The sequence below is a fragment of the Oreochromis aureus genome, linkage group 10 (assembly GCF_013358895.1).
Source record: "Oreochromis aureus strain Israel breed Guangdong linkage group 10, ZZ_aureus, whole genome shotgun sequence".
Lineage (NCBI taxonomy): Eukaryota > Metazoa > Chordata > Actinopteri > Cichliformes > Cichlidae > Oreochromis > Oreochromis aureus.
Window position 1 is genome coordinate 22,946,642 of NC_052951.1, and position 12,277 is coordinate 22,958,918.

Sequence of the window (12,277 nt, forward strand, 5' to 3'; positions counted from 1 at the left end):
TTGTGATGCAATTATCTGCAGTATGGGAAATGGTAGTAGCATAATAGTTAGCAGCCTTGGTAAAAAACATTATGGATGATGCATCGCTTATTGTACAACTTTTTAAACTGAGGCACCCTCTGCCCAACCCCTGAACCTGTGGGGTTCACCAAGAGAGATGAACACACCATTTTTAATAACTGTTGTTTTTGGCAGTAGACTAAAACTTACAACTGACCGTTGGCATTACAGCAAAAAAAATTGCCAAAGTTACTAAGCTGTGGCTATCTATTAATTATGTGCAGTTGTGAACAGATGTTTCCATACTCTCATCATGGGCATGAATGTCGTGATAAATTTAGGATTTTTAATGAGTTCTTTGAACTGTTCTTTTTCCAGAGTGGAATGATTTTACAACAAGAACTGGGTGGACAAGCATGTGTTTAAGAAACATATAGGCTCAAATATATACATTGATTCACTTAAATCTTTTAAAAAAGTGGTACTATTCTACAATTTCTTTTAACTTGACTAGGCAACTACTGTGTGATACAACTCTGTGAAGATCTAAGAAGGAAAACTGTCAATTTACACAAGTTGGGAAGTTCTAAACAACTGCAGATTCCAAGATCATCAGTCAAATCATTCAAACAATTGTACATGAATACACCTTATTTGGATATATTACCACTTTGCCAGGGTTGGGAAGGAAACCCAAGCTGTCTCTCTGATGAGAGGAAATTGGTTGGGATGTTTTGGAACAACTGAGGAACCACCAAGACTCAAGCCTGTTATGAACCAGAAACTGTTGGACAACCAATTTTCAATGAAATTCAATTCATTTTATTAATAGTACCAAATCGCAACAACAGTCGTCTCAAGACGCTTTATATTGTAAGGTAAAGTTAAGGTAAAGACCCTACAATCATACAGAGAAAACCCCAACAATCAGACGACCACCCCCCCCACCCCCATGAGGAAGCACTAGTTATATCATGATGTTTCTGCAGAGATCTTTGAGGTATTTGTCCCAGTTAGGTCACATTAGAAGCTTTACTTATTATTCCCTGGTGGTTAAATTAACTTCTAGACAAATCATTTTTCCTTTTAACTGACATCATCCGCAGGTTGTTTTTTTGATATTATAGTAAGCTTCACTGTCTTACTTTTGAGCTTCCTTTTATTGTGTTATTTATACAATATCCTGGGGGTTTTCCATTTGTTTTGTCTATCACCTGAGTCAGCTAGTAGGTTGTAGTGAGAGCAGGGATAGCTGGGAAGGGTGTGGAGGTTGTTTCTTTGTTGGGTGTTGGTGGTTCTTCTGTAAAATATGCAAGATCTACTTTTTTGTGGTGTGAAGTCACCACAAATATCTACTCCAGTCAGCAGTATACACTTGTACAACCTTTTATACCTCTGTCTCACCTTGGCCCTTCCTTTCATGATTACTTCTTTTCTTGAATACTTCAGATTCACAGAACAAAGAGAAAAGTATTAGCATAAACAGTTTTAAGCTAGTGAAATGGAGCTGTATATGGATGGATGGAAGTCAAGTTTCAGCCACTTTTGGTTTATTGTAACAATAGTGAAATGGAGCTGTTATATATGGATGGATGGATGATGTGTCAGCAAGTCTGTTTCAAAAGCAAACACCAGGACTCTTTGATGGTGGTAATATTGTAATCTGTCACCTGCATTTAGGATCTCATTACATGACTGCCCCTTTTCCTGTTCATGCCCTATGCCCCTATACTGTATTTTTACTTTGCTAGATCCGCCCCTGCACAGTTATATGTTTCCTCTTTCTGGGCCAAAAAAAGAAGAGATGGTCGATCAGCTGATCATTAAGCAGTTTCACGATTGAAGTAGTGCAGGAGAGGAGAGAGAGAGAGGCAGTCGAACAAAAGAGATGAACTTACACACTTGCTTTACTTCTCTCTGGGATAAAAATGTTTACTCTGAAGCATTGCTTACGGTTACATGCCAAGTTTTTGAGATGCTTTTTGATATTTAATGGATCGGAGTGCATTTTTAGCCATTTTTGCGATATTCCAGTAATTTAGGTCAGTATCGGACCGATACGTAATATCGGATCGGTCCATCTCTACTCATTACATGACTTTTTGCCCTGCTATACTGTATTTTTTAATTAATATGTCTCAGTCTCTATTGCCAAACGAGAACAAAGAAAATGTTTACTCTGAAGTTTTTCACATGCCTTTGAATAGAAAAGAGGGCTATTTGTAGCCATTTCTTGTTATTGTTATGGCGAACTAGCTTGCCCGTGCCTGTGGTAATGCGTGCCTAGCGATAAGAACAGGGGAGCAGTGTTTAAACTGTCAAACGGGCACTATTTGCCTGTCCCAAATCATTTATTAACTTGGAAAGGCCAGCTATTCACCCACCTCCTTAGCCTCCTCATTGTGCTGTCACTGTTATTGATGATGCGACTGTGTTGTGTCTGCATGCTAATTCACTAACTAGATTTTGTAAAAAGCCACCGTTTTCACTGTCCTTCAGTCTACCTGCAAGTTTTTCTTTTAAGTCACTACTTGAAGAAATCGATCAAGGTTTTGTTTGGGTTTTTTAGGGTTTTTTTGTTTCGTTTTTCAATGTAGCTTTTGTGTATTTTATATGAAAACTTGCGGTGGAAAAGATTACAATTATTATTTTTTCTAAGGTATATGCACATGTTAACTTGCCATATGTAAAGGTAGGTTGCAGTATTTAAGTTCCTAAATCTAATTTTCCTTGTTTGTTCCAGGAAAGATTCTGTTTAGGAGGAGCCACATCAGGGATGTGGCAATGAAAAGGCTAAGACCTATTAATGAATACTGCAGGGTGAGTATTTGTTATGCACTTCTCTCCTTATTGCTATGCATTAACATATATATGGTATAAAATGCATTGGTCAAGAGAAAAGAAAACACAATCTGTGTACATTACATCACAGCTAGCTGGGGGTTTTTCCCCCCCATTTATTTTTAATCACATTCAGGCCCATTTTTAGTCGTCCAAACACAAGCTTATATTAAGTAAAGTCAAGCTTGTAGTCAAACTACAGCATTTGCATAACAGAAAGATTTATACGTTCACTTTGTTGCAGCTTTATGAATAATGCTGCTGCCCTTGCGATCTAAATTGGCACTGTGCGGTGTGTGGCATGCTAAACATGCCGGAGCAAGTCTTCGTGACCGCAGGCATCCACTCTGCCGATGTGTTCTAAAAGGTCCCCAGGTGCTCTGTTGTAGATTCTGACCTTCCTGCAAAAAGAAACACGCCAAAGGAGAATTTTTCTCAAGGGATAGATGTGTATAAGGGGGAAAAAAGTTTCTATGTAGCTAAATGAGAAGAGAATGTCGTTACACCACACAAAATGTAGGCCTTATGACCCCCTAGAGCAAGACAATTGATGAATGTTGCCAGGCTGCAAGCATGCTGTAATGTGTGTGTGTGTGTGGTGTCTGTTTTGTCATTTTGAAATACCACAGCTAATTCCATAAGTGAAAAAAAAGGATGATGCAAAACTTGTGCCTTGTCCAGCCCATTACATTGCTTTTTACCAGAGAGATTATTATTCACTTAATCTCAAGAAAAGGAAAATCATGCAACTCTACATTCTCCAGCTCCACTGCAGATGAGGTTCAACCGTATAACTGCCAACAGCTAGCAAGTAATTGCTTCATTTCAACAGGAACGCAACTACCACAGCCTATATAAAATAATCATGATTGATGCTCATCTTTTTAGCTTCTGAAGTAAAGTCGAATAGCAGTTTAAAGATTTTCATCTTTCTCAGTGAGGTGCTTTATTATGGATACATATCTACAAGGCAGATATCTTCTGGAGTTGTGGTGGTTGCCATCAGCAGAGTTGTGCCACAGGCAAAGCATTTTCCCGTTGCTGAGCTAGCTCCAGTCAGCATATCCACACAACCACGGGCTATGTTTTTGTTACATTTTACAGGCGTGACTTGGGGCTTTAAAACATACACAAACATTTCCTTATGTCTCTCTCGACGAAGGAAACTTTGCTTCTAACTTAGCCTGTACTCGCGCTTTTACGATTTTCAGCTGCCTTATATTTTAATTGTTTTACTTCTCTTTCTCCATCAAGACCCTTTTGAAACCATTACTGAAAAAAAATTACTTCCTAACGTGGAACTGACTGGTCACTTCTTCAACAGTAAAAACAGCAATTCTTCAGGCCTGAGAGTAAAGCTTTTATGTATGATGAACAATGCAGAGGACCGAAGGGGCTCTGTGTCATCTGGGGTTAAAGGAATGTGCAGCTGGTAGGCAACATCTTTAACCACTTATGTGAAAAATAAAGGTAGGGGAGGAAAGGGTAGAGTTGCTGGTTCATGTCTGAGGGTGTGGGTGTTTTATGGGAACGGCTGAGACAATTTCAGTGGAATTGCCACAGTCAAATTTGAAGTTGTGTAAATGTATGAAAAGCCATAAAATATACCTGCTTAGCATTATTGGTTCAAGGATGCCTGCCTTTAAAATGTTTCAGTGTATATGAGCTTTAGTTATGTTTAAAGACAGAATGGAAGCAGAGTGAGCCTTAATGTGGTCCAGGAGTGGCTGTGGCTCAGGAGGTAGAGAAGGGCATCTACTAACTGGAACGTTGATGGTCCAGTCCCCAGCTGCTCCAGTCTGCATGCCAAAAGTGTCCTTGGGTAATTGCTCTTGATGCGTTCATCAGAGTGTGAATGTTAGCAACACTGACTTGCAGAGAAAAGCGCTAAATAAGAATTAGTCCCTTTACCATATTGCTTTTAAATTCAAGCAATGTGGTGTCTGTGTCCCACACATTTGTTAGTGATTTAAAACATCTGTCAGTCCTTTGGCAGTATCATACATGTCAGAGCTAAGAGCTGCCAGCGAAGAAGTTATCGCAGTAGCGGCAAAAACAAGTCAAAACTTTACTGGAGGATCAAAAATGGCATTTCATCCACCCCCACATGTAGTCAGATTGACAAGGTACAACTTTGTTGTTCTTACAGAAGAGCTGAGTCATCTCTTCTGTTGTACAGCTGAGGCTTTGAACTGACTCATTTCAAATTTCCCTGGTTATGAAACCTTGTTTTTCATATTGGGAAGCACAGTTGGATGAAAGGTTGGATTAAAAAAAAACAGAAAAAAGAGATCACTGGGAAGGTCGAATAGCTGATAAAAAACAATCACATAAAAAGTCTCTTTAGAGCTTTATTTAGACCTCGCATATACGTGTGGAACATTACAAAAATCACTTATGCAGATAACATGAGCATCAAGATTTTTTAAATATATGGCTAAGATGCCCTTTATTCTAATTAAACATTCACTATATGTGTGTACATGTGAGAGGATACTGTACACTGACCCACACTGCCACAGTGTATTGTACCTTGTGAGAGGTTGGTCTTGCATTTCCATTATATATTTTTCCTTGGAGAATACACACAAAAACACACACACACACACACACACACACACACACACACACACACACACGCGTGCAATTACCTTAATGCGGCCTTCTATAAAGAACACCCATAAAGTCCATTTGCCGTAATGTACCCTGAGCCTCCCTCTTGTCTCCTCCCTGGGGAGAATTGTAATGAGCGGTCAAGCCACATGCTCACACGTGGATGGAAATAAATCCAAGGATTGCATCCTCTGCAGCAGGCAGAGATTTTGCACTCTGACCTCAGTTACGGCTCAACATCCTGGGCTGCATGACTAAACGTTGTGTGGGTCCTCTGAAAGTCTTAACAACACAAGAACCTTTTGAAGCCTAATAGTTTTGAAGCCTAACATGTACCATGAATCAGCAAACAGGAATGAGGACACAAATGCACATTTGCATTCTGTATGACTTTACAGCTAAAAGAATTGTACGAATTTGCCCACAGTAGTAGAAGAAGAAATAGTAGTAGTAGTGTCTCTTCTTTTCTTTAACACAAGCTGCTGGACCCATAGTCCTACATATGACAAGGAAAACATAGTGCATGGGACAAGGACACTCTGGTTACGTCTTTGGCTTCCATTCCATATCCGTCAGTCCTGACGTTACATCAGCATGTGTCAGAGAGTCCAGGAGCTAGGCTGTGCTTCCTGGAAGGACAAAGCCGAAACACTTAGGAGTATTAAAATTAGAGGTAGAGACCAGAAGGGGAATCTTGATGGGTAGCACTGAGCTGATCTTGCCAGCAAATGGAGGAGTTGCATATTTTCTTCATAGCTAAGAGGGATAGTCTCCACAAGGTCATTGATGGGAGTTGTTTTTTCTTCTGGTTTGGCACATCAAGCTGGTGAGGTGATTATTCGTTTCCCTGCTCCCCTTTAGAGAACTGATTGAGAGCAATGGAAAACAGCCAGATAAAAAAATGAATAGCTGTGCATGAGTAATGACTAGTAATGACTAATAAAGAAAACTGAATGTGGATGTTTGTCTTTTATCTGTTGTCAGGACTCATCTCTCTGCTGCCGGTGATCCTAAAAAGAGGAATAAAGATTTGACCAAAAAATAAATAAAGAATGGAAGATTTGCGATTTTAGGAATTTTTGATACAGATTTTGTTCTTTTTATTGGAAACCAAGCGTTTGCAGGGCAAAATAAGTATGAGAACAGACATAAAAACTTGAGGCCAGGTCAAGTGAATACTGTTTTTATCCTCTGGTTGACCTCCCTGTGCACTGAAGTGATTATGCTTGTCAGTTTGTGTGTTTAAGTTTCCTGAAATCTTTGTGCATCCAGGCCCTCATTCAGCTGCCAGTCTACATCTCCCAGTGCGAGGAGGTCAGAGTGTTTTTTGAGACCAGACCTGAAGACCTCAACCCACCCAAGGAGTGAGTAGCACACATGTACCCAAACACACCCTCACATATCTCCTTAACTATTAAAAACCCTTCCTCTTGTATACAATGGTAAATCATTGTTCCATTGGCTCATGTTATGTCATGTCCTGCGAGGTCTGCTGGTAATGAGTATTCATTATACCCTCTAATGAATATGATTTCATGCTCTCGCTCAGCCTTCTGTTGGGGTTTTCTAGCAGAAACACACTTAATAGGTCCTGTTTTTAAAGCTGAGCTTGCATTTTTGCTGGAGCTGAGTGCGGACACCAGCCTCTACACAGCTGAGTCCACACGGTTTCTTGATAATCTCACTCTCAACACATTAGCGCAATATCCAGCACTAAAAGTAACGCAAATGTGTTGTTATTAAGCTTACTAACACATTTAGGGCTATAGGGGTTATGGATGGCTGCCTTCAGCGAAACCGTAGACCCTAGAGATGTTTTATTTAATTAATTAATTTTACTAACAGCTGCAGAAAGGCAGCGTAGTCATGTCCTCTCCGTCAAAACATCTTGACGTGTGTTCTCTGCAGTCAGGAAATCCAGTAGATAAGTCATCAGGCCTGTGACTATATTTATGTATAAACCTATCACATCCTGATGTTTTATAAATGCTAGAATGCCATTCAGGAGTGGCATGCTCTGAGTGAGCAGCTGGGGGTTCACACCCAAGGACAATTAACAGGACAAGAAGCTGTTATGAAGATTGAATGTGAAATGAGCTCCTGCAACAGCCTGCCATATTGTCATCTAGAATGTGGACAGATTTAATCTTCCTTTGAAGTGTGCTGTGTGCTGCCGTCAAGTACTTTACTGGGGCCAGGTTTTAGGAAGACTGCTTGATTGTATTAACATCACTCTTTTGACAAGAAAAGCCACTTTCAGTATAAATTGTGATGGACATTAGCTAAATAACTGGAGTTTAAAACAGCCCTAACTTGTATGTACTTACTCTTACTTTAAATAGTAAATTCAAGTAAATATGTGGGGGGAAAAAAGATCTCTCCCAAAACTGGAATTATCACAAGGATTTGGGTGTTATTTTCCACATGCAGGGCCTCTGTGTCAAGAGTTTGCATTTGTGCTCTCTGATATTGGAAAACTTTTCACTCTATTGGTGGTATCAAGATGGCAGATCATAGCAACTGTAAGCTGACACCAAACAAAAAGTGTGTCTAAAAGTTTCCGAAGCCTGTCGGTGGAATATGAATCTATATTTATAAGTTATGACACCCAGGCCTCACTCTTGTTTGTTCTCACACATCCTCTGTCTTTTTTTTTTCCCTTTCTTACCTCGGGGAAGGTTGCCAAGGACCCATACTTCCCTACTCCTCATACAAAGCCATAAGCATGTGTCAGTAGAGTTGGGGGAGAGAGAGAGAGATGTGATTCCTTGAGGCAGATGAATATAGGAAGGACCTTGGTTTGTCTTTATTGAAATTGGATTACTGCTTTCTGCTAGTGCAGCCTGTTGTTTGGCTGACTGACAACAAGGCTGCTGTACAGCAACTGTAGGAGAAGATTTATCATGGCCTATAAATCTACTGCAACGAATAGGACATGTTATACTTTCTTCTTAAGAGCAGCAGAGAGGAGAGGAAAGGAGAGGAACAGGAGAACTTAATTGTAAAGAGGAAGTAGATGGTCGGTGAGTAAAAAGGAAGAAAGAAGTACAAAAGAGGAAGTGTTGCAAGAAGAAGGCAAGGAAAAGGAAAGAAAATGCAAGGAAGATCATTATAGAAAAAAAGGACGTCATATAACCTAATCCAGAGAGAAGGCTGGGCACAGGGAGGGATGGAGCGATTTTCTGCAAGCAGTTGTTTACTGTAAAGTTTAGTTTGAGGTTCAAAAACTTCTTCACCTTTATTCTCTGTATGAAAACAAAGTATACACATGCAGTGCACGCGCAGATTCATCTGTTGTAGTCCATTTAGTCGGTCGCCCTGAGTATTCCTTTTCATAATACCCTAATTGGCAAGCTTGGAGGTAAACATTCACCGAGATGAGGTCTCTGCAATTAACAGTTCTATCAATCCAATAATCCTTTATGTGGCTGAGAGCATTGATGTTGATGCAGAGAAATGGACACAGAGTGGCTGCCAAGGAAAACAATCAAGGGAGATAAAGCAGTAGGTCGAGCAGACGTGGAAGATGTGAGATGGAAAAAAGGAAGGCATTGGTAGGCTATAAAGTAAGGGGGCAACGTTTAGATAATGAGGGACAAACAGAGCAAATGCTGAGCATTAGCCACCAGTGACTTTTTGAGGCATCTGGCCATTGAATCAGTTCCTGACTCTTGCTGTGGAGTGATGGTCTATTTATCTGGATAATGTCTAAACCAGACACAGCAGATGCTGTATTGAATTTAACATCAGCCCGGATTTTCGGGATCAGCTATCTCAAAGCTTTTTATTCACATTAGCCTGCGATGCAGACATGGGTCTGTTTTCTCCTGCGTGACAGTTTGTAGATTTGATGGGTAAAGATTATTTCTTTTTCTTTTTTTAAATTCCTCCAGCAGTACACATGTTAAATGATAGTGAAATTAAGTATAAATGAATAATTGGGGATGCTGTTTTATTGCTGTTGATGTTTGTTTTTAAGTTATTTAAGTGGGACCTTCATAAGTTTGTGAATTATGTTAAATATTAATAGTATGCTGGTTCTGTTCCATTTTGGTATGTATGGTGTGGTCATGTAATGTTTTCTTTTCTTTAACAGGGAACCCATTGGGAAGAAGAAATCAGGTGAGATAGCTTTGATTGTGTATTTGAAATGAAAGGTAGGTTAGTTAATCATGAGAATCTTGACTTTTCTCTGAAAAACTGTGTGTGGAAAGGAATAAAAGCAAGTCTTCATATAATAGGACATTATCTCCATCTAGTGGTCACAGGTTGAACAAACCAAAACAATGACTTTATTAGAAGACATTCCTTCTATACTGATGTTACAGTACTGGTGAACCAAGAAACAAACATTGTCCTTCTCTGTTCCTGTTTATATACTCTGTATCCCTTCATTTCATCTTTTATTCTTAATTTTGCATCCATGTTATCTTTTTCAGTTTTCTTCTCCATTCATTTTCCTTTCCCTCAGGGTTTGTGGAGAGAGCAACTACTTTCCTAAAGCGAGGTAGTAAACACACTGTCATGCTTGGTCGTGCTGTGTGTGTAACCCCAGTGGGTCGTTAGTGGCCCGTCCCCCCTCTCCTTCCCTGGCCTGGGCAGGTGGGATGTGGCTCTGTTGAGGCTTGGGGCTTGCATTGGTTCTGTTAATGATAAATTGTTGGTGATTGATTTTTAGAACTGGTGTGGCTCATATCTCAGCTCTATTTATATATGTTGTGTTGAAACAGGATAGTAAAGTTATGCTCTACTATGGATGTATGACCCTGTATAGTAAGCTTGGTTATGCTAACAGCAGTACATTGAATCAGGGAGTTAGAAATATATATATATTTTTAAAAATCACTAGATTTAAAGATGCATTGAAATGTAAAGGATTGAGGAAGTTGATATTATAAAGGAATCCTTTAAAATTTATACCAGTATGTTTCAGGATGCCGTTGTCATTAATTAATAAATTACAATTAATAAATTTGTCATTTACATTTTTAAATATGGTTCTGTTTATTATTATTATTTTTATTTTTTTTTATTTTTTTAAGGTAAGCTAATTATGCTAACCGACTTAAGCTGGTTTAGCTAGTGGCTCCATAGTGTAGTGATTTACAAATTTGCCAGAGATCTTTGGTTTGATCCTGGGAGGAAAAAAAAAGGTTTGAGGTTTTGTTTGGAAAGGCATCTGGAGTAAAAAATGTGGAACTCAAACACACAGTAACTAAGGGAATAGTTGAAAATAGCTTTTGTTAAAAATGTGTTCCTCCAGTTCTGCTTTAGAGAAATTTGCATTACTAATATTCAAATCTCTAACTGACATAATGGAGAAATTGCAGATTAAGCAGTACTAAATTTGGCTCTAATCAGATGTATTTTCTTAGTTAGCTGCTGCTCACTGAAGGAGGCTAATGCTAACGTATTTTAAGCGGCCCGATCAAGAAAATCTATTTTGTAATTACTGTAATTACTTAATGTTATTATTATTTTGTTATTTTAAATCTGAACTTTTTGTGTGCCATGAACGCATTACTCTAGAATATGTTTAATAGCACCTTCAGTGATTAGCATGCTGCGATTGATGCTAATGTCCCTTCATCATGCATTTTATCAATCAGTCAAGTTTTAGTGTGTGTATTTTTTACACAACAAACATCAATAGAAAAAGCAGAGTTGTACCTTTTTTTCATTTATATATTTTTTAACAGTGATTATATTGTGAGCCCTCATTTGTTACTTTATTTTTTTTAGCGATGTAGTGCTAACATTGGTGGTGGGTCTTAATGATGCTGGTTTGTTTTTATGGACATGTCACAGTCATGGTGATAAATAAATTAACCATCTACGCTTTTCAATCCATGCCCTTCACTCCCATTCTCCAAATCTTCCTTTATTTCTCTCTCAGCTCGTTGTTTCCCCTCACGCTCCTTTCCAATCACGTACACTGCCTCCTCCGTCTCGACTCTGAGGGAATCTCAGTAATGTACATAAGCCCCCTCTAACAAAAAAACTTTTTACTTAATAGCTTTTGCACAAATTGTGACCTTGGAATTATTCTTGGCATTTTATCAAAAGGCAGTTTTTTTCCTCCCACTTAGCCTAAAATTGAATTCTGGCTGTTTTGTAAAGGCCTGCTTAAATTGGTTTTTAGTGAAGTTATTCAAAGCGCATATAAAGTCTGACATTTTAAAAGGTCATATTACATTTGGTCAATGAAATGCAAAACCTTTAAAGGTCAATACCTTAAACCCACACTGATGCAATCTTATAATTCCAAGTTCATGGACAGTCCTTTGATATTATGCACATATGAACAGAGCTCTTCAGCGAAGAACAAGAGATATTGAGTGGAGGCTTTTCTCGCATTATTGAGATTTCATTCGTGACTTCCCTGAGAAAGATCAAAAAAGATGTGCTAAACTTCTGTTATTATTTTTTTTTTTTTTTTTATTCTTCCCTTAATAGGAGACTCCTCCTCAGCAGACCCTCTTGTACTTGACCAGTATGTGGCAGTAACAGACTATGAGAAGCAGGAGAGCTCTGAGATAAGCCTGCATGTGGGGCAGGTGGTGGAGGTCATTGAGAAAAATGAGTCTGGCAAGTTTCATACAGAATTTGAACATATATTTTCTGTACATTTCTCTAATGTTTTTATTGTGGCAGATCGCTGCTTTCACTGTTCAGCAAACCTGTTACGTTAAGTGTCAATGTGGAACTATGCAATTACTTGAAACATTATTGTGGGATTGTTGCTACTGCTGGACTTGGTTTGTTGCCAGCTGTTAAGGTTGAGTTAAATAGGTTTGCTAAAAATACTCAAGAGAAATAGCAG

The 12,277-nt window shown here is 38.9% G+C and overlaps 1 protein-coding gene across 2 annotated transcripts in view; it reads left to right on the plus strand.

The window, feature by feature from the left end:
- Positions 1 to 12,277, plus strand: part of sh3pxd2b (SH3 and PX domains 2B) — a 34,754-nt gene that overhangs the window by 15,005 nt on the left and 7,472 nt on the right. The window contains exons 4-8 of one of the 2 annotated variants that reach the window (XM_031725931.2): positions 2,744 to 2,820; positions 6,727 to 6,818; positions 9,551 to 9,576; positions 9,926 to 9,961; positions 11,911 to 12,042. In XM_031725931.2, the coding sequence (XP_031581791.2) occupies positions 2,744 to 2,820; positions 6,727 to 6,818; positions 9,551 to 9,576; positions 9,926 to 9,961; positions 11,911 to 12,042 (363 nt within the window). The remainder of the gene's footprint in view (positions 1 to 2,743; positions 2,821 to 6,726; positions 6,819 to 9,550; positions 9,577 to 9,925; positions 9,962 to 11,910; positions 12,043 to 12,277) is intronic. The other variant, XM_039618448.1, reaches the window with a different exon arrangement.